The 23,336-nt window shown below is 41.8% G+C and overlaps 1 protein-coding gene across 4 annotated transcripts; it reads right to left on the reverse strand.

Annotated features, from left to right (window-relative positions):
* Positions 1–345: 345 nt before the first annotated feature.
* kcnj10a (potassium inwardly rectifying channel subfamily J member 10a) lies at positions 346–20,065 on the reverse strand. Of its 4 annotated transcripts, XM_072376693.1 has the most exons (7): positions 16,160–16,896; positions 15,944–16,013; positions 9,733–10,125; positions 8,229–8,440; positions 7,561–7,692; positions 5,555–5,732; positions 346–2,068 (listed from the first exon to the last, which is right to left on the reverse strand). In XM_072376693.1, exons 3-7 carry the CDS (start codon positions 10,115–10,117, stop codon positions 1,659–1,661), a joined length of 1,317 nt encoding a protein of 438 aa, XP_072232794.1. In that variant the 5' UTR covers positions 10,118–10,125; positions 15,944–16,013; positions 16,160–16,896; the 3' UTR covers positions 346–1,658. The 4 variants fall into 4 exon arrangements, with proteins under 4 accessions (XP_072232794.1, XP_072232795.1, XP_072232793.1 ...); XM_072376694.1 differs by lacking the exons at positions 15,944–16,013; positions 16,160–16,896 and adding an exon at positions 19,945–20,065; XM_072376692.1 differs by having other exon boundaries at positions 15,944–16,896.
* Positions 20,066–23,336: the final 3,271 nt, after the last annotated feature.

Genomic DNA, 23,336 nt, shown 5'->3' on the forward strand with positions numbered 1-23,336 from the left:
AATGCCTTGTTTAGAGGCTGTATTGTCAATGCTCTGTTCTCTCCCGTTATATAGATCTCGAGGAATCTAAATATCTTCCGAAGGACGCTGACTTTCACCAAACTGTTCTTGGTGAGTAGATATAGAGCAGAAAATAAAGTCCAGGTTTAAAAAAAAAAAAAAAAAGAACTTCCCCTTTAAAACAACACAAGATAATTTGGCCTTTTTTGGCCCATATAGTTGTGGGATGTTGATAAAAAAAAATCTCTGTCTGAGCCATGCACATGATTATTTTTGTTGTCTTGCTGAAGAAGCCACAAAGATGCCATCAAAAGTGGTGAACTGCAGTATCTCAGCCCCCGGGTGCTTTCAGGCCCAGGAATGTGCATAACAAAGGACAATGTTCCTCAAAATGAGTCAGAAGCGCTTAGTTTTCAGGTTCTCAAACCTCCTGAAGTGTTACTTTAATATGATGTAATGGAAAAGCAAAACTGTGCATCAAAGAAAAACAGAAATGAAGAATATAGAAAAAAAATATTTACAAATATTGTACAGAGGCACATGACACATACTGTACATAAAGGTTAATCTAAAAAGTATCATTACACTCACCCATGAAGCATTTGCAAACCCCGAACTTTATACATATAAACCACATGATTTAATCATTTAATATAGTGCATTACAGGATTAGTTTTGTTCAGTTATTCCTCATATGTGAAATGACAAATTACAACACATTTTTAACCCAATAAGCAAGATGAGACATTCAAGAGGCACATTTTCAGGTAATGACGTTGTTAGAGGCTAATGATATAATGTAATACATTCCTTTGAAATTCCTCATAAAAAATAACATGGTTTCAGTATTTTAGCAGTTATTTCATTAAAAGTCCAGTGTGTAGCATTTAAGAGATATACTGTCACAAACACAATACAAAAATTCAGTAAAATTATGTTTACAGTGACGTAAAAGATTAATATTATTCACTTTCTCTTTTCTTACATTTTAGAACGACCAGGTGTCATCCAGAGACTGTTGGTCTCTGCTGTAAAGCAGCATTTAGCACGGGGTGAGTTAGAGAGTATCCAGTTGTTTGCAATCTACAACTTCTCCACTAGAAGTTACTAAAACCTTCCATTAAAAAGAAAACAACAGTGCTGAGACACATCAGACCTTCAGAGATGTGCTTTTCCTGTTCTTATTACGTCTTTAGACTCTTTGTCATCATTACTTTTATTTTTTTCTTGCAGAAAAGCAGGCTTAAAGACAACATTATTGACAGAGACGACGGGGTAGGAGGAGGATTTTTCCAGTGTAGAAGTATAATTCAGTAAAACAAGTCCATCCCCAAAAAGAAGAACGAATAGAAGTTTAATTTCTCATTTGCACCTGTCAGGCTTGTACCGAAACTCGCTCCCTTTGATGCTGGTTGCAGATATCTTCAGCACATTGTTTACAGACTTTTGTGTTTGGATGATGTGAGTAACCAGGTGTAACTTCCTGCCTTGTGGTACACAATTAGCATATGTGTAGGCAGAGGGTTTTGTTTTACATGTGGAGGAAAAATGTGAGAATATTTCCCTCGTCTGAGCAGCTCGGTTGGTTTTTGTCTCTTCCTGTAACTGCATTATCTCAGTTTCACATCACCATCTCCCCATAACCTCTTCCTGTCTCTTTACACATTACTAATGCGCACACTGTGAGGGCTGCAATCTCGAATGCGCCCCCTTTCTCGTCCTCTTTCCTCCCCCCTGTAGCTCTCTTCCAGCCGCATCTTCTCCGGGTCTGTTCCATCTTCTTTGCCACTATGGTGATGGGGGGCTTGTGATTGTGCATTTGGTGGCAGGGCCTGTTTGAAAAGGGGTGGAGTTTTGGTTTTGGCCACTTTGTCAAAGAAGGCAAAATCAGCTACATATTTTCCTGAGGGGGAGAGGGACACGACAGGGGGGAACTCATATCCCCAGAGAATCTCATCCGGAAGATAGGATGTTCGAACCTGGCAGGTCGCAGAAGTTGGCTCAACAGTGGCGCTCATGATCACCAGCAGCTCAAAGTCGGCCACTTCAGGGTCAGTCCAGCCACCGCCTGGAGAATAGAGAACTGAGGTTATTTAGTTTCTGATGCTTTTACCCTTTGAAAATAAATAAACACATTTTTTAAATCCTAAACAAGCCCAAATCATCATTTTAGAGAGAAGAGGCTTTCTCCTGCAGCCCTTCCAAACAAGCCATCCTTGTTTAGTCTTTTTCTAACTGTGTTGTCATGACCTTTAACCTTTAGCATGCTAACTGAGGCCTGTAGAGTCTGAGATGTAGCTCTGGGCTTTTTCACCTTGGGGTGACCTTTAACCTTTAACATGCTAACTGAGGCCTGGAGAGTCTGAGATGTAGCTCTGGGCTTTTTCACCTTGGGGTGACCTTTAACCTTTAACATGCTAACTGAGGCCTGGAGAGTCTGAGATGTAGCTCTGGGCTTTTTCACCTTGGGGTGAACTTGCTGGGACGTCCACTCCTGGGAAGATTGACAGCTGTCCTGAATGTTTTCCACTTGTGAATAATCTTTCTCTCTGTAGAATGATGGACTCCAGATAGTCTGGAAATGGCCTTATAACCCTTCCCAGACTGATGGGCAGCACATCTTTGCTGATATCTTTCCTCCTCTGCATCGTGTGAACACACAGCTGAATGCTGCAGAGCAGCAAACTGACAGAACATCTGCTTTTATAGAGCTGCTCACACTTCCTGATGATCAGTCAATCAAATGTTTTTGTTCAACAGCACCTGGCTGCTACTTCCTCTCTTAATTTTTAACTACATGTTGATGTAAAACTTCAGAATTAAAAGTGGGCGTAGTCTCCGTTTCATGTGAAGTAAGAATTAAGGACCACTTCCTTAAAGTGCAACATCCTCAATACAATCACAGCTGAAACTCAGCCAATAAGGAGCAGCAATACAGCAACATGCGCTCACACACACGTCTCACACTTTCCAGAACATGAAAATCCCCACTAACTAACTGACTCACAAACCACTCGAACACAGCCAAAAAAACAGCTGAAAAAAGAAAAAACACTCACAAGCAACATGACCGAAACATAGTCTATATTTGTCTGGCTTCGGCACACTTGTCCCCAGAGGACATGTTAGCAGACATATGCAGTCAAGCAAGCTCACACCTGCATCAACAGGCCTCACACAGAAATGCAGACGCTGTCATCTGTATAAACAACTCTTACCCTCAACCAGACCCAAAATCACTCCCACCAAGGCAAAAACATTACGTTTCGCAACACTCTGACACAAACATGGCTGAGGGATTCTCTCTCTTGGCTTGTTGTGGGTGGTGCATCTGCATTTAAGGAACCTCGCTGGCACTCCTTGCAGCAACATGCCCCAGATTACGATGTTTTTTTAACTTTTGACACCTCCTGACTTGCCCTGCATTTGCCTGCTCTGTATTTGAATTTTTATTTGTGTGAAATATCTTGACAATAACTGGATGGAGCGCCATGAACTTAAATGCAGATGGATCATGCATTCCAGCGGTTATAATGACTTCGGTGATGCTTTTGTTTCAGGTCATATCTTTAGTTCATCGAGCATCAGAAACACCCATAAATGAGTTGATTCTTCCATCGGATTCATGATTTGAAACTCTGCACAGAGAAAACTTTGTACCCACTCAGCTTTGACACATCAAACCGGCTCCTTTTTGCTTATGAAAGCCGTACTCGACTCATTTTATCATGATTATTTTACCCAGAAGGCACTTCTGTTGCTATCGGCCACAGCGGAGTTAATGCTGAGCGCTACAGGAAGTAAAGTCTTAGATGGAAATCTTTGATGATGTTTTTCACACTGCGAACACACACACAATTTGATTCTTACAACCCGCCTTCTGTGACGCACACTGGTGAGCTGGTTTTATATTCTAGATCAGTGATTTGGACACTCAAACACAATGTCTCCAAAGAGTCCACTGATTCATAAGTAATGACTCATAGTCCAATGCCAAGAAGATCCACACACCGTAGCTCTGGAATCAGTGTTCCTGAGAGAGATTTCTGCTGAAGTTCAGCTCTCAGAATGGTTGTGGGGGGGCTCTACAGCTCTATAGAACAGACTCATGTTGAGCCACGAGTATAATTCATGTGTGTGTCCAAGAACTGTGCTCTATGGCCCAAATGAGTGAATAAGGGACAATCATTTGTCCACCCGTGATCTATTTCCTTTCATGTTGTGCAGGATAGCCGAGCTGCATCGAGACAAACCTTAAGCAGTCTATCACAGCTGAAACTAGTGCTCAGTCACGCTTAAAATCACCTTCAACTAAACAGACAACACCAAATCAGCCATAACCGACCAGCTGTTAGCGCTTTGAACTGAGAGACGGATCGTGGAACTTTGACAGGTTCAGACTCCAGGCTCCACAATTCTTTAGCTGATGTGACACACGTGCTTTTAGTGCTTTTACTTGAGAAAAAAGCAACAACTGCAGGAATAAAATCCATGTTGTCTGTAACAAATATTTTGTTTGCTTTGATAAATGTTTCAGCCTCCTTTCATTAAATCTCTGAATGACCAAGCTCCACCACGGCATCTTAAAGACCTCATGGTACCAAACAGATCACTTTCCTTTCAGACTGCAGGCTTCCTGGAGTCTACAAGAGTCAAATGAGAGACAGAGCCTTCATTTATCAGGCTCCTCCTGAACCGGACTGTACTGAATTCAGCTGAAGGGGCTGAACTGGATTGAACTGGACTGTATAAACTGCTTTTTGTTTTAACTGGTGCTTTATCAATATGTATATTGAACTGCTCCAGCACCTGCACATCAAAGTCAATTCCATATGTTATGATACCCAGATTAAAATGCATTGGAACTGTGTTTAATGACAGGTTTTATATATATATATATATATAAATAACTGGGTATATAATATTACCAGCACAGAGAGACTACTTATGAAGATAACGTGCTTGGTCAGGATTTTGGCATGATTTGAAGATTAAATGAAATGAAATAAATAAGTAAAAACACAACGCAGTAATTGTTACTACGAGTGTAAATATGAGTTGCTCGGTACTGATGTGGCCTCCGGTGTTGAGAGGTCTGGGCTGCTGTAAGTGGATCTGTGCGGACTTCGTGTCAGCACCCCAGACTGTACAGTATTGTGCTCTAATGAGGGGTGTCTCGGGCCATCTCTCTCACACACATTCCAGCCAGAGAAACCTTCTCCTCCAGAGCCAAACGAGTCCAACTTTGGACTGCCAGAGACAGCCAAGCATGCAGCACATGACTGTAAATACCAACACACCTACATACACATACATACTCACTGTACCTACACATTGTCCCAATAAACATGAACAACTTTCATTTCAAGATTTAAAGCAGTAAATTTAAAGAGAATGTTTCCCCATTCCACTGCTGATCCTTGCCAGATATTTTTTATCTTTTTTTAAAAAAGCAATAATGATTTAAATGCAGAATGTTCACTTCTATGACATGTTGTACATTTATATCATACAATCTGACACAGTGTGGTGCCTGCCACATAAAGTGACCTACCTTTTACTGCCCATGCTCTGAGGGGGCTGTTATCATCAATGATATGGTAGAAGGTTAGTGGGATGATGAGAAAGGGGCTGTCGCTGGACGTGTCCACCTGGAAAGGCACGTTGCGCTGGTCCAGCCGCACGGTCTCACCCTCCTTTGTCAGGGACGTCTGAAGCAACTTCCCCGTCACCTGGGAGCCAAGATGTAGTCAGTAAATGTAGCCAAGAAGTTGGAGAAGGTATCCTGAAACCAGAAGGCCCCAGGTTTAATACCTGTAATGGCCAACATCTCCATGAAAGGCGGCGTGCTCCTGAGCAAGGCAGTGAAATATTCAGTCAGTGTACACTTCTACTGTACAAAGCTAAATTTTCAAGTTACACAGAAGTGACTTGAAAATTAGTAGACTGTCCTCCCAAATATGACAACGCAAGTGCAGGCCAAAAAGAGCTGGAATTACAATTTGAAGAAAAAGCGACGTCTAGTGGTCTTAAAGGGGAATTTCTGTTCTTTTAAACCTAGACCTTAATTCTGGCATAAAATACGTTCATCTACTCGCCGAGAACAGTTTGTTGAAAGTTGGCGTCTTTCGGAAGATATTTAGATCAGTCGAGATCATCCTATATCCATATAACAGGAGAGAATGGACAATACAACCTCTAAATAAGGCATTATCTGTCTTTATTTCATCAATACTCTAAGACGAATGAATGAATTGTTAGTTCATAGCTGCTGTGTTGTTGTGTTTGGGGGCTTTCTACACACCTGTCTAGTGGGATGACGTCGTACTCAAAGTTGTCGTCCACGTCGTCAAAGTCTGATAAATATTCTGCCATGTTGCACAAAACTATCAGTAGCAAACTCCGTGTAAAGGTAGCTGACTATCACAGAGCACGGAGTAAATAAGCTGTGCTGCAGCGGCGCGCGTTGATGACGTCACCCCAGAAGACGCGTGTGTAGAAAGCCTTCCATAAGCCCCTGATAGCCGCCAATAACAACAACACAGCAGCTATGAGCTAACAGAGCAATAGTACACGTTCATTCATTCATTCTTATTAAAGTATTGGTGAAATAAAGACAGATAATGCCTTATTTAGAGGCTGCATCGTCTCAGCCCCGTTTTCTCCCGTTATATGGATATAGGCGGATCTCGAGTGATCTAAATAGTGAACTTATCCTTTTAGAGCAACTGCATACGATTTGCAAAAATATGATGTAAAAAGAAAAAAAAAAAGGTTTTATTCCGCCCCAACATGATGGTTTTCCAACCCTGGCCGAGCAGTTGTGATTTCTAACCTCAACCAAGTGATTCACCTTAACCAGGTAGTGCTGAAAGTGCAAAGTAACAGTTTCCTTATGTTAGCGTTGAACTTTAGTTCCATAAGGCTGTTTCATGCAAACTGTTGAAAGCGCAGCACGTATCACGCCATCCTCCTCCTGCCTTTAAAGAAGGACTTTAGAATGATGTGTAAACTCCCAGCTGATTTGTTTCTTTAAGCCTACCATTTGTACAGGTGATATTTTACAGGACAACATTATCGGTCATACTTAAGGAATAAAATAAATAACCTGCTCAGTTGTTCTGGCTGGAGGACTTGTTGTCTTATCTATTAACAAGGTTCCTGTTTGTGGACCTTCTTCTGAAGCTTATGGAGTGCTTACAAAATAACAACATAAGTCGGTCGCCTGCTCAAACCAACAATTGCTGGTTTTCAAGTGTGAACCACGGCGGCTTCTTTGGATATTTAGTTTTCCTCAGAGTGGAGAAAGAAGGCTGTGCAGTGCTATGGTTCTGCTCAGAACCAGCACCGAAATACTGAGTGAAAATGGTTTGAATTTGGTGATAACAGGCAAAAATATTTGTTCTCAGGAAAGTCACATCTATTTCCAGTTATAATTAGCTTTAATTCTGTGTGACTAATCTAGAATGAGCTGCATGTGGACTAAAAAAAACCACTGAGTAGCACAAACATGTGATAAAAACCCAACCACAGCTTTGAATATTCCAAGAAGGGCATTACCTGACACCCTAACAACAGGCTTTTACGCATGTTGGCCACTCGGATCATGAGGCAGGGCCGCCCCTCGTGATTTGACACGACAGCATGTTGACTGAACTTCACCGTCTCGCCTCTCTTTTTGGGACGAGCAACCTGCAAGAGGAGGAAAAGAAATCCCAGATTCCTGTTATACATACGGTGAACACTTCTCATAACTGTCACCAATCATTTACCAGCCTTCGTGTTTGCTTCATTTTTTTATTCAAGGTAACCTGACTCATTCACGTGATCAGAAGGAAATGTAACATTACTGGAACATTTATTGTGTTTACAAGATGGATAACAAAGACAAAGGGAATTACTGTTTATGACAGATAAGAAAGAACGACTCTGGCAATTACAACAACTGATGAAATAGAGACCGGTTGCTCTGAAGAGTGACAGAAATATTAAACCAGGTTTGTAAAAGGTTGTAAAACAGGTTATTACACTCTTCAAGGCACCACACAAGCAGTTTGTGTACACAACAGGACTGATTGGTCTTCAAGGTTAAGGATCATAAAGGATTCCTGAATCAAGAGTGAAATTACTGTAAAGGGAGGCTTCCCAGCTTCGACATAATGCATTCAAAGGGCAGCTTAGAGTCAAGTGTTCTGCTAAATTGTTCATGGATTAGGACAAAAAAACACCTTTGCAAGGAAAGTGCCTGTGATGAAGATCTCCATCACCATGGTGATGACCAGCTGCACGATGAGGAGGACTATCGCTACAGGACATTCCTCCGTGATGCACCGGAAACCGTAACCGATGGTGGTCTGCGACTCGAGAGAGAAGAGGAAGGCCCCCGTCAGGGTCTTCACCTCCATTACACATGGTGTATGGTTGGAGGGGGGGTCAAACTCTGGAGGAAGAGAGGAAGAACAGAAGATGCAGTTTGTCCAAAGAAAATACCAAGAACACTTTGTTCCCTTTTCTCTGTTCTAACGGGTCATTCTGGTCTGTTTTCTGTAGTGAAAAACTGTGCTGCTATTGATTTTATTGGTTTATTCACAAAAAACTCGCTGAACAAGCTCTTTTTCACAGAAAGCAGCGGAAATTTATAAAGATTTTTCTTTTTTTTCTTTAATTTAATCTGATTTTGGTACAGAAAGTTGAGAAAAGCTATTTTCTTGAGCACATGACTCCTGATCTGCTTTAAATAACAGAAGAAAAGGTAGTTTTATAACTACAAAATATCTACTGATGAGGTTTCTGATAATAAAACTTACTATATTTTGCTCTCAGTCCTAGTTTTTTAGTGGTTGATCAACATGCCAACTTTCCAAACTCTATATATTTGCAGAAGGACGTCACAGCTATCATTCACCGGCTAATAAACACGAGTGAATAAAACGTCAGCTGTCATATTGTTGTTGAGATATGTCAGTCTGAAGTGTTAAAGCAATAAATTACATCACCAGGATTTCTGTTCTACTCTTAAACTGTGGCCAGATCTTCACTTCACAAAGATGGAAGAACACGGCATGACTGAAAAGTTGAAAAATTGTTGTTTTTCTCGTGTGTCCACAGGACAAAGTGAGTAATCATACACTGGAAAACATGAATGAGCCCTTTTTGTCGGTGACTCATCCAAATGTGAAGTGCAATCAAATGTTCCAGCTAAAGAGAAGACTGAAAGTGTGGGTTGTGATAAGGACTCCTCTCTGGAAAGGCTGCTTCCTTATCTCACCAATTATGATAAGACTTATAAAGTCCTGTCGAGTTTATGACGTTTAACCCTAAGGAAGCTTCTCTAAAGATCTTGGTGTTCATCAGTCCACATTAAGATAAACTGTCTGCAACCAAAGGAAGTTCAAGACTGTTGCTAAATTCTCTTGAAATAAAAGTTGTGCAAAGATCCCAGTAAGAACGCGGCATGCAGTTGAATAACAACCGTGTTCAATAAAGACACAACAATACATCCCCACCTACAGTAAACTGTGAAGCATGGTAGAGTGAGCATCATGGTTTGATGCTTCTTATCTTAGAAACTGGACAAACAATTATTTAAAAAGTATGCATGTTCAGCTGTGAGAAAGCAGCAGAATAAGGGTCCGGTTCCTGTTTCCAGCCTGTGCTTTGGTGTATATGATTCTGATTTAGATAAAGGTCAGACCACATTTCATGAGTAACGGGTTCCTCCTTCCTCCTCACCAATCAGGTCTCCGTGCACCAGGGCCACCAGGTACCACAGTACCCCGAACAGGAACCAGGTCCCGGCGAAGGTTGCAGAGAAGAGGAAGAACTTGTAGCGCCACTGCATGTCCAGGAAAGTTGTCCACAGATCCCGGAGGTACAGCGCCCCTCTGCCACTGACGTGCTCGATGCGCACGTTGCTTCGTCCATCTTTTGAAAGGACCCTGCGCCTCCTGCGCAGAGCGCTGGCTCCTGCGGCGCCTGTTCCTCCTGCACCTGCACCTGCCCCACCGGTCCCCCCCGTGGAGCCCAGCAGCGGCTTGGTGATGTCAGTCTGCGTCTGGGAGTGGCATACTGTCTGTGGGGAGGTTCCCTCAGAGGACGGGGGAGTGGCTGAGGTCATGGCTGGCCCTGCATGGGGTTGGAAATTGGAAGAGGGGACATCGGAATGTGAGGAGAAGAGAGGTGTGCAAAAAGGTTTATACAGAGAGGAAGGGACGAGGAAGAGGTTGGATGGCAGGTGATTTCAAATGAAAAGATGGAGGAGGTTTGAGAAAGGAGAGAAGAAAGAGAACGTGTTAAGCACATGAATGACAGAGTGGAACGTCTGAGAGGAGAGGAAAATGACCAGAGAAGGAAAAGAAAAAGGGGATTAAAAGCACATTTTTCAGCTTGACAGAGGTGTGACTGTCCACGGTGGTTTCTCTTTTCAGCAGGCAGCTGCTGAACTAAGACGAGCAGACACTAAGGATCTTTTCTTAAAGAGAAGAAAAAGGGTCTTTACGCTTGAACCAGTGCAGACATCTGCCAGTGAAAGCTGCTTTAACCTCATCTTGTCTTGTTTTGAACAGAAGACCTCACTTTGGGATAAAACTATGATGGTAGATCCACTGTTTTGCAGTGAAAGCTCACTGCTGTGTTGTGTTCTGACTTCTCTTTTATAACACGGCTCTCAGTGGTGCGTTCACATCAGTGTGTTTAAATGTTTTTCAAGCACAAATCCCTGATGACATCTGGAATAATGTGAAAAGCCAGCTGCAGGTCAGGTCCTGCAACCCAACGTTATCACCCATCCTCACTGATTCTGGTAATAAATTATGTTTAAAATCTGATGTAAATTGTTGCAGTTTTAGTATGAAATGTGCAGGTTTCTGTACAGTACAATTACACCATCATCATATGTAATTATCCTGAGTTTACTAAAGGCTTGAGGCGTGAGGATGTACAGTGACAGGCTGGTATGTGGTGGTGTATTAAATGAATGAGAGATCCCCCACCCTTGGGTGCCATTTACACTTATTGTCACTGCATTGTTTTTCCTCTGCACACTCTTAACAATCCGACCCTCATCTGGGCTGCTGTGTGTCCTTCTTCTTCTTTTCTTCCCTTTTGCTATCAGTCATTGACTTCTAAGCAGCCCTTTTGTCCACAACTCCCTCTGCTTCCCAGAGCAAATATAACAAAACCCAAAAACGGCACAATAGAAGCAACAGCCTAAGAACTAGGGCGATCTGATACGCTCTGTCCTTTCCTGTCCTTTCTGACCCTTGTCTCGCCTCCCTCCATGCTGCAGCTCACACTGAGTGAATGAATAGAGATCTGTGTTGAAGTCTGTGCTATGAATACTAAGATGTGGACAGGGAAAGGGGGGGGGGGGGGGCGTGGTCCAGTGCAGGAGCATGTGACTTGGCCTGGCCATCTGCAGCTGAACTCTGAACCCTGAACAGAGCTCCTACCCACATTCACTGTAAACGTACACTTGTGTACTGGACTTATAGACCTATTGAACAGTTGGAAAGTGGTACAGTGCTGCTTATTGTCCAGAGGAATGTTTGCTTTGCAAAGACAAAAACTGTTCATATCTATTTGTTATATCTTTTATCATTTAAAGGAAAAGGCTGCCATAACTCTGTTTATCTTTTAATAACCACAAATCCATTATAGTCGCTTTGGGATGTTCTGACTGAAGACTTTGATTTGCTAATAGGAACCTTCTCCAGTGGACCGACACACTATTAAACTAATAAAGAGAGAACATTACCGGCCTTGATGTTGTCAGTTGGACAACGTGACTTTAAAGCAGCATTTTTTGACATCTTATCAATATTTTTTTCTACTCTGGCCGACAGAAGCTGCAGCTTGATGACTAAAAAAATATATATATGTCCCAAAAAAAGATTAGCTTTATGCTTTTAAGGTCTATGGATGTTTTCAGCCTCAGTTTCTTTTAAATCCTTTGAGCACAACATCGTTATCGCGATGATTATCTCACACTTAGCCAACAGAGCAACGCTCCACGTTCAACTCCAAACTGACACTTGAGCCCGTTTCACACATCGATTGAGTCTCATCAGCACAAAAATGACTTTGTTGTGAAGCTACTGTTCCTCTTTGGTAATTCCTACTTGATGAACAACACAAGGAGCCAGTGACCGTCGCAGTCAGACAGACGAGTGTCTTCCACGCTGTCGGCTGGTCCGTACACAAATAGACGGTTTCACTTCTGTCACTTCTGCTCTTTTTAAGAGCCTCAGCCTTCTCCACCTCAGCCCCCTTCACTTTGTATAGTTTTAACTTTTTGTCAGTCTCATGGCCATAATATTACAAACCTAACTGCCTCCTCATCTAGTGAGAGTATATAACTGAAAGTGCTGTTCAGATCCATCCAAATTTTAGCCTCTCTGCGTTTTTTTACAATGAATCTGCAACTTTCACATTGTAGAGAAAGAAAAAGTCAAGGCTGGTAACTTTCTCTTTCTGAGTAGCAGAATCACGGGCTTTTCACCTGAGGAGAAGAAACCATTTGCATTTACTTTTCTTTTGCACAGCCGCACAGGTCCGTCTGCCCAGAGAAAAGAGTCACCACCAAGTTTTATACTGTGTGCAGCCAGAGCCCCAAGAAAACAGCCTCTGTGAAAGACAACCTGTGGCCTGAAAAGTCGCTTTGTGGCCAAGCTGCATGTTGAAAACTGACACTTTGAAGCATTTCTACATGAGGCTTTTAAGCATTTTCAAAGTAAAAAAGTGTTGTTTTTCAAAAACAATATTCAGACTGGAGGAAATTATACATTTGAGTCTGTTTTCTTATGTGAATTAATCCACAGTTTCATCATGATTGTCATATAATAAGGCCTTGGCAGACGGGGTGCCGTATAATGACAATAAAGAAAACCACACTCATTAAGGATTTCTTAGCATTCTTAGCAGCTAAAAACACTTAAAATGTCTGTTTATAAGTGCATCACATAGTGCTATAAACAGTTCATTCCATCCCTCTTTGGTGCTTAGAAATACTAAAGAAAGGTGGGAATATCAAGAGTGAGAGTCAACCAAATACTTTCTCTTATTGACAGAAACAGCGATTGATTCCCACTCTCCAAATACATTTCTACCCTCAGTGGGTAACCACACTAAGGTTAGGATCTCTTCCTCCGTGTCCGGCCCTCCAGCCCTCGTCTTCCCTCTGTCCCGTGTGCACAAAAATCCTTTGTTTTCGAGGAGATGAAAGGGACAAAAGCCACCATTGAAAAATACAACTGGGTGAGCGAGTAAGTGAAAGAGAGAGCATGTTAGACGGGGAAAGGAGAGGAGAACTGAGCGTAGAAGTGTGTGTGCGTGTTTGCGAATGTGTTTGATCGTGTGTGAGTATGCAGTGCTCGACATTGCGAGGGGGCAGAGATGGGAGAGTGGGGCAAATAGACAGAATAATTGCTTTTCAGGGGAGGATTGCGAAAGAATTGAGCATCGGGTGACAAAAGGAGTGAAAAAGGAAGAGGTAGAGATCTGGGTGGTGAAGGATAGAAAGGAAGGGGTGTGTTGAATGAAGGTGGAGGAAACAGAAAGGTGACAACAGTCCGCCATTAGTATTCCAGCGGAGAGATTAATCCCTTCCACTCTGTGCTGCTGTCCAGTGTCCCCGAACCATAAAAACCCCCAGCAGCCAGTTCTCTGCACTGAAAAGACTCCCAGGCTGGAAGGCTGTGACCACTGTCCGCACCACAGCAGCCTCTGTGGCGAACTGAAAGGCCTGTCGAAACAACACAGGCCGTGCCAAGATGGCATCTGGTCAGCCGGCTCAAGACAACAAAACCCCAAACTTACTGCAGCCAAACTAACCCACACAAATGAGCTGCTGTTGTAGCAACTTCTCCTTATAAAGGGAATGATTTAAGAGGATCTCATCAGGACAGAAAGTCCTCTCTGGCAGCGCTTTGCACATCAAACACAGATTTATTGCAGCTTAACACAGCTGACACACTTGCAGGTAATTACTTTTCCTACATTTACTGTAACAAACAGTTTAGCCATTCCTCATGGACAGTAAATAACATTTTAGGTGCTGCAAGGTGTCAGTTTATTGGCTTTTATTTTGTATCAAGCAGCTGCAGCTGAAGGAAAAGGTTTTTACAAATGGCCTAACCCTGCAGGGTGAAACTGTGTCAGAGTGCATGCACTTTTCCCGAGCTGCATAGATCTTGTATGCACACGAAGACTGGCTTACTTCTTTGCTCCATTCCTAAAAACCTGCACCTGCACATCTTCTGCTAAACAAGGAAAGTGGTGCCCCTTCCGTGCCTGTTTCAGTGGTCTATCTTTGTTTAAAGGTAGTTTTTCTTCCAGGATGTTGAAAAGTGCTCAACTAAAGGGAATCACAGGGTTTCTCTGAAGTCATTACTTGTCCAGAGATGGATAAATATAGAGTTTTGGTGTTATGTTGAATTAAAAAGTTGACAAACTCAAAGATAAAACTGTAACTGATATAAACTTGACTCCCATCCCCTTCAAAGTAGTCAACTTGTACATCCACATATATAACTCCCAGAACTTTGCTATGAGAACAAACATCACATTTTTGTCAAACTCATGAAAAAAATGAGTCAGTTTGTGAAATTTGTATCTGTTGATTAATATTCATCAAAATGGCCTGAAGTATCTGACTCTCACCGCTGCTCTACTCACCAGGTTTGCCTTCTTTCTCTTTCCCAAAATAGAATAAAAGTTAAAGGGTTGTCATAATTACACAGTGGAGGTAATCCAGTGGAAGCCACAAATGTTCACTGACAAACGATCACAACTGGCCTTATTCCAAAAAGACTGGCAGGAGTGCTAGTTTGGTCTATTGCTGTGCAAAGTAATTATCTTAAAAAAGAGGAGGGGCCAGATTTTAATTGGACAGGATATTTGTCTGATTTTCTACAGTTTAATCTGAATTACCTGAACAAGCTTGACACTTTAGATTAATTGTCAGAAACACATTCGTGTCTGTTTCTGCATCTCAGAAAGATACTTTTACTTTGATTTTGACTCAAAGAACAGGAAGTGAATGTAAGCGGTAACCACGGAGACCAGACGTTTGTCTCAATCTGTCAGCAGACTGCAGAGTCTCCCTCTAAATCTAACACTGTACGAAACGATTTGAATCCACTTCCTCAGCCGAGAACTAGTGTCAGGAGAGTTACGACACTGAACCAAATCACTGAAAGGAGAGCTGAAGTCATTCAGAAGTGACTCTTAGCATCTTTTTCCAGGTCGGTAGTGGCCGGAGCTCCTCTATAGACACTGTAAATCTAACGTCTGCTCCTGCTTTGGTGCTTCTCAGTGAAAAGACTTGTTTTCACTGACGGTTTCCGGTGTAAAATACCGGGTATAAAAACAACAAAAGCATCACACCTCTGTCTTTTGTGGTTTGAACAAGTCTCTTTTTGAGCTGATGTGAGGTCTGTACAACAGCAGCATTTACTGTAAAGCCCACTGTTGTGTTGTGAAATGTGTCACGCACAGAAACTGGAGACAAAGGCTGAGTTTTGTGTCATTTCTTCATCAATAAGCAGGGAAGCTGTTCTTCACTATCAGCTGTTTGCTGTCGAACTTCTGGCTGACGCCGTGAACCAGCTCGTGTAAATTGTGTATATCGGGGGGACAGGTGAGGGAAGTGAATACTGTGCTGAAAACATAACAACAGGTGCAGCAAGCCTGAGATCACTTACACAGATCCATCATGGCACCCTAAGTGTTCACAGACAAGTGTCTCCTCATATTTCCGGCATTTCAGCTCTTTTTAAATGAAAACGGATCACAGCTTGAACAATAACACTAGTTTTTTTTCCACAATTCGATCGCAAACATCCAGAAAACCAAAATACATGTTTTTTTAGTGTTCAAACACAACAAAGTAAGATGTAACCATGACAATCAGCAATCAATCTCTCTGCTTTGAACTGCTTCTTACCTTTCTGTTGACTTGTAACAGAGGTTCGCTCTGACCACAGCTTGGAGTTATGAAGATTTAATAAGTTTCACTGTCCAGCAAACATGTGAAAACACAGATTAGAGGTTTTCAGCTGTCTCAGAAGAAGAAGGAAAAAAGGATGCAAACATTCAGGCTCTTGATCGAGTCGTACTTGTTGACAGCTCACACATGTTTTGCATCACATTGCAGCACTACCTCCGTGTCATCCTATGCTTCCCCAGAAGAAAAACTCATGAAACAAGGCTGGATGAGGATTACCCAGCGGTCATCAGTGTCTCCCAGCACACTGGCACTGGCAGCACCGGTTCCGGATCACTGTTACTGGATCATTATGTAATCGGATGAGCACAGTTTGCACTTTTTCTTCTTGAATGTGAAGCAGAGAGAGAGCCCTGTGTGTCCACTCGCAGGGAAGTTAAAGAAGCTTGCGCTGTCCACTCCTCCAGGCCCCCCCAGCATGCCGCCCTATATAAACCCAAAAGTATTCAGACGGCCACTGTTTCTCAACATTTTTAATTCATTAATTCAACTCTCCTCCCAGCTTCTCCTCCTACCCTCCCTCTCAGTGTCTCTCCCTGACTGTACACTATAAATGGGCCTCTTTGTTGCAAAGCCTCCTCCGCTGTTTCAGCCTTTGTCAACTTTCTCATGTAAATGTTTGATGGTTATAAGATACAAGCCTGGAAGTTGTTGCACTGGAGCAGAGGTATTTACAAATCGCAGGAAAAAAATGGGGTCCTTTCTTGTGGACTTGGCTACTTGTACTTTTGCGTTGGCCAGAGCGTAGTGAATGGATAATGTCGGTGCATCTCTGTGAGGCTGTGCCATGTCCGCCTGCAGGGAGGGGGACCGAGTACTGTAAGGGCGAGTATACATGTTCCTGCTGTGAATGGAACCGCACAGGATGATCAGGATGAATTCATTCATCAAAGTAACAACCGTTACACCCTCTGGCCCTGTGGTGGAGGGATTTTGTCTAATACAAACCCAATTTTAAAAAGAAGTGGAAATGACAACAAAATGCAATGATATGCAAATCTGATCAATAGATATTTTGCCTATAATCATGTTGAACATGAAACATTTTACTATTTCAAGAAAGTAGTGCCGAAAATACACAGCCGGGCGAGCAAGTTGCAGCTAATTAGGTTAACTGGCAACAGGTTATTAACATGATTGGGTATAAAAAGAGCACCTTTGAGAGGCAGAGTCTCATGGAGAGTCTCATTAAGCCAAATGCTAAGGCCGCGATTAACCGCGATTAAATTAATCGCATCGCGATCAAATTAATCGCATTGCGATTAACGTGTTAACTATCAGCCCTACTTTAAACTAAACTTTGTGAAAGAGGTAAGTCTCACCTATGAGCTCACCCAAACCAGTTAAAGGAGTTTTATCACCAGTAAAAACTAGTCAGTGGCTGGACAGTGCAGTGGTAAGATTGCCACTAACCCCTGATAGTAGACCCCCTTATGCTACCTGCCTACCTGGGATATGAGTGTGAGTTGCTTTGGCTAAAAGCGTCTGACAAATGCATGAACATAGTCATCAATTCAAAATCTATTTTATACCCTTAAATGTGACACATAAGGCCTCCTGGGACATAACACCTCTACAATGGGAGGAAAGACCTATGACTTGTTTGAGATTTTCCAAATCAGATAAGATATCATCATCCAACCAATTATCCACAATAAATAAGTTAAATAGTTACCTCTATATGCCTGTTATCTCTCATTTACCTATCAGTCATTGTACACTAATCGTCTTTTTCCAGTCATAGTATTTCTTGTCTCTGCACGTGTTACCTTTACCTGTTCCTGCTGTCTGTTTTTGATGCCCTTTGCTTGTTTTTTTATGCTCCTGATCTTTTGGCTTTTTATGTATTTTTGCCTCGGGTACAAAGTTTGGATCACTTTTGTCCTAAAAGTACTAAAAACTAAGGCTGGTTTACGAAATAACTGGCTAGTTATTGTATATATAGTTGCTATGTGTTCTCACAGGAACAGCCTAAAAGAGTGAGAGAAATGTAAAAGGCATGGTCATTCTCTGCTTTGGCTTTTGTTTTAGCAGGGGTTGAATTTATCGTGCCCTCAGATGAGAGTCTCTTTGCAGGACAACGAATCCTGAATCTGCAGGGATACACTTGACCATAAACCTGGCCCCTTTCAATATTTTGTCCGACTGGATTTACACTCGCATCAATCTGTGGGGCCCCTCCAACTGGTGGGGCCAGCTGGTGTTGTTCCTCCTGAACCCTCCCTTTTATCCTGACAGAGGGGGGGGGGACTCCACAGACTCCACAGAGTTTACGTGGACCACAGACTAGACTGGAAATGCTTCTCAGAGACTCAAAGAAGAGGTCCGGCTCTGTTGGGGACTGCTCTGAAGTCCCTGGAGCTGATCATACAAAGAAGAATGCTGCTCAAGCTGCTGAACATAACGGACAACACTGCAAACCGTCTACTCAACACAGTAAAGAAACAACGGACTGTGTTCAGTCAGAGGCTTCCTCAGCTCTGCATCAAAGAAGAGTACAGGAGGTCTTTGCTGCCTGCAGCTATACTTTAATCCAGTGACTGTTTATCATAACTAAAGACTATCATTTGTTTATTTATGCTGCATCAGTATCATTCCCCTTTAGGGATCAATACAGTAAAATTCAATTTAATTCAATAGTCTTTGGTGGAAATAGCACCATGTAATAGTATAACAGTTTAATCATTTGGTGATTATTCAACATTGTGGCCACAGCCGCCCCAAAGTAAGAAATCACAAAGGAGAGTAGAAGGAAAGTAGAATTACTGTTAAAAACAATGTGCAGAAATGGTCTCAAAGCAGAAATCTCTTGAACATAGGTGTTCAAAGTATCAGAGGGGTCTGATTTAACTTTTAAAACACTAATCTGTGGGACAAATGTCATCAGGACAGTGGCCCACTACACTCAAAGTGTCGGTGTGAACCTCATTGGGAACTATTAACTGTCACCATGAAACAAAACAAATGTGGACACTTAGCAGCAGGTATAAGAAGGAAAAGCAGTCTGGCTTTTTTGTGCCTCTTTGAACTGATCGCAGTGGTATTTTGTGATGCTAAATACAGGATCCAGCGATATTTGCTTTGCAAATAGCGTTGAAAGAGAACTTATTTGGTGGCGCAAACATGCAAAAATAAAAACATTTTCTTTATAGATCTTTATCATTTTAAAAAAGAACCAAGCAGGCTTTCCTTATGGGATGTTCCAGATGTCATTATCAGTGAGCAGGTTACAGCTTTGTGCTTGTTCTTTTCCATTGAAGTTAATCGATTGTCTGGGAGGAGATAAAGGTTAGGAAGTCTGTTTCTGCACGGTTTAATTAAACAAACTGCATGGCATGAAATCACACAAAGAAAAACAAATAATAGCGATAACACCTGGAACTAGCATGCTATTCACATGCAATTATGTGCTGTTTACACTGAGCTATTACAGGTAGTTACTCCTATTTCCAAAAAGTCTTTTATTCCTATTCTAATTGCAGCTATTCTTACTTTTTTTGCAGCTGTTTACTCCAAAAACACACATCATGCTGTCTTTACTTCATAATTTCAGCCTACAGTAAGAAGCAGCAAGTGTTATGGTACTGCATCGTGCTGATAATAAGCCTAATATTCAGCCTATTTTCAGTACGTGTGAACGAATGTTACCTTCCTATGTGGACAGACACTGAGTCACTGCCTTTCTGTTTTCAGACCAGAGTTTTAGGAAAACTGTGTCACGGAGGTCAACTGTCACTGAGCAGGAGTCGAGAGGGGAAGGGAGAAAAAGAGCAGAAGGGAAGGAGGGAGAAGAGAAAGTATGACTTTAACTGTAAGAGGACAAAAAGAGGAAGGAAGGAGGAGTAGAAAAAGGAGGAGAAGTTAAAGAAAAAGGTGGATGTGTGAAGAGTTTGGTACCACAGTGAAAAAGGAGGTTGGGAGGAAGGAGGAAAAAGAATAACCTCATTTGGACCAGTCTGAAGGCTTCCTCCATCTTCCTTTTCTTCCACCCCTCTCTTTGTTGATACGTCTCTTTGGCCCAGGACAAGGTTTGTGTTTCCATCACACATTGCACATGTTCCCCTTCCCCTTTGTTTGAGTGCAAAGACACCTCAGCGCATGCAAAGTAGACTGTGGTGTGACTGTTGAGTGCACACACACACACACACACACACACAGAAAATACAGACAACTGGAAGACGAACCAGAGGTTTCAGGCACATCTTCACTTTCAAGAATAGCTGCAGAAACAAATGCAAATGAACAAAGTCTGTATAATCAGAATATGTGTAAAATATCAACTACATACTATATAAAACACACAAAAGCAAAAGACACAATTTTCGGTGTATTTGGTAGAAGAAGATTTACCAAAAGCAAAAGTTTCTAAACATTTCTTGTACCTATCCAGAAGCTTCTTGCGTCTCTCGCCTGGTAAAGTTTCTGTTCCTCCTCCATCTTTGAATGGATGGAGTGGATCTCAGCTCTCTGAGGGTTTCAACTGGGTTTAGGTAGGAACTAACTGCTGTTCACTTTCATACTTCCCCCTCATGCTGACGGATGCCTTCATAATCGTCTGAATTCAGCATTCCTTTGATTCATTCAAAGGCTGCAGCCCCACAACATGGCAGCATTGTCCCACTGTGGGATGTTTCCCTTTTGGGCTTCATTTCTTCTCCTTAAAACAAACTGACACTCTTATTAGAGCTCTTTGGGAATCTTTTCCGAAGCAGCTGAAACCACCGTTTCAGATTGTTCCAGATCGGCCTGAAGGTTGTTCGAAGTCTAACAGAGACCTCTGTTCATAGCAGCCATTTTTAGTGGTGAAATGAGAACTTCAGTTTCTCTCCACCCTCTCCACCCTCTCTACTCTCATACAGAAACACTGAATGTTGTTGTTTTTACTGATTAAAATAAGAACTATTCTATGAACTGGTCAAGTTTTATCAATAGTAGAAGGTTTTATGATGGAACTGTGTGTTCCAATGCAGTGCTGCATTCAATGACAACTGGGAACTTGGAATTTCTGACTTCGAACTTGAAAGAAAACCAAAGAAAACACCAAAAAGAAGTTGAATTCAATGGGGGAAAAAACTACCGGTAGATTATGAGCTCATCCCTTTCTTAAACTGACTTATTTACATGTCTGCTAATGAGAATTTACTGGTAATAGATAAAAAGAGTTTAAACTTTCCACCTCTGAGATATACCAGATGCAGCATGATGTAAATGGCTTCAGATTAATCTAAATAAGATGCCAGTTTGCTGTCATATCAGGGTTTTTTTAATAGGAATCACTTCAGATTACCAAATGTACAATCTCAAGAACAGAAAAAGCCTTTTTTTTTCTCACAAGTCACCTTTAAGTGGTGTTTCCACATCTTTTTTACTTTAAAAGTTCTGTTAAAACAAGAATTACAGGCTGCACTCACAGAAATACAGTGATTACTGGATGCACATAACTAGTTTGACACCGACTGTGTGTAAAAATATTAGCAGAAAGCAGGTGAAGTTCTACTTTTCAACCATTTAAACATAAGCAGCTGTGCAGGTGTCACAGCTGGCTTAGCCTGGGACGGTCAGTGTTGAAACAGTAAATTAGTGTCAGAAGTGCTGAAAAATAACCAGATCCAACTGTTTCTGACAATGAATCATTGGACATGTCTACGTGAATAACTGCATGACGTGTTAAACACGTGTCACTGAAAAGCCTGAAATGTTTCTACAGATGCAAATCTGCACTAGTCCTTAGATTAACTAGATTATATTCTCTGCCTTGTCACAAGAGGCAAAGTGTCGCATCCACTTTGAAACTGGAAGTGAGACTTTGCTGCCCGTGGGACTGCAATCTGCTCTCCTACTGACCCGGATCAGAAGTGTTCTGCTCTTGGTGCAGGGCTGGGACACCCCTCAGTATATCTGATAATTACTCTGCTTAGAAGCTCGGTTCTGCCAAACAAACGGACCCAGCACTGCTTTTGGCCCCCGAGTTGTGCTGCACAGAAACCTGTTTATGGTGTAGGATGATCAGGATGATCATGAACTCTGTAAATGAGCTGAGGAAGTTCAGTGGTTTTAGGTAACAAAGTGTTATTGGTGACTGAATCTAACTTTACACGAACTAAAAGACTGAACATTTGGGACATTTTGTGCTTTCCATCGAAGTAACAGACAAGGTGCACAACATATCTGAAGATTTTCCTAATTCTATACACACAGCTTAGTCCAGTGATTATAACCGGAACAGTACAAAAGTTATTTTAAAAGCTTACATTAAAGATATTAAAAGAAAATAATAAAACCCAGAATTTCACTCAAAAATCTATTAATTCAAAAATATGGTCTGTATCTGTGCCATCTGGGTTTGGGCCAGCAATGAATGTAAAATCAGGTCTTAAACAAGTTAAAACCTATTTAATTTTCCTGCTTGTTCAACTTTAAAAACTCTTAAACAAAACCTTGTCTTAATAAACTTTCATTAGAACATTCTTAAGACTAAAGAATATCGTAAAATAAGAAAACTGAGCAAAATGATGGTGAATCGGCTTTTAAAAACAGACAAACCAACTTAGAATTTATATCATCATATTGGCAAGATCGTTTTTAGCCCTCAGCCACAGAAAAGGTCCTGAATTTGAACTTTCTGACGGTGTAATTGGCAGAAGCGTCCTGTAGAGGTCACCACAGCACCTCAACAAAACGATAACGGTCCAAGTCTGGCTGACAAGTGACAAAGATGCTTTCAGCATATCATGTTTTATTCTCTTCAGAGTTACTTTGGTGAGTTGGGGTTGCTGCCTCTCAGGCTTTGTGTGAACTCTGTCTTCTTTTGTTTGCAGCATAAAGAAGAGGAAACATCCAGCTCACATCTCGTCATCTGGTGACTCGAAACCTGATTTTTCCTCATATCGGGCAAATGGATTCAACAAAAAATAAAGGTCTAAAAAGTCTAAAAATCACATATAATGCACATGAATACAGGTCAACATCTGGGACGTGAACGATAAACGGGTCTTTGAGCGCTAAAGGAAAGCAGCTGGGCTTGATTTCTTGATGACATTTCAGCTCTCATCCAAAAGTTTTCAGTTCCAGCTGATTGGCAGAGACTCACAGGCGCTTAACCACTCAGCACCTGGGTCACATGAATTGTTGATTAAATCGGGCATCATGTGAGCCGTTAAGGTCGCATGGGTCAAGGTGATAACGCAGCCAGATGGTCCAACTCTTGATATTTACCTCCGTCTTCATTTAAAAAAGGTTTGAAGCGTTTATTTGAGTCTCGCACTTTTGAATGATCAGATTTTATGAGGACTGGGTACCATGGAAGCTTTCCCTCAACTTATCTGAATAGATG

This window comes from Leuresthes tenuis, unplaced genomic scaffold (genome assembly GCF_036924035.1).
Source record: "Leuresthes tenuis unplaced genomic scaffold, fLeuTen1.0.hap1 SCAF_22, whole genome shotgun sequence".
NCBI classification, from domain to species: domain Eukaryota; kingdom Metazoa; phylum Chordata; class Actinopteri; order Atheriniformes; family Atherinopsidae; genus Leuresthes; species Leuresthes tenuis.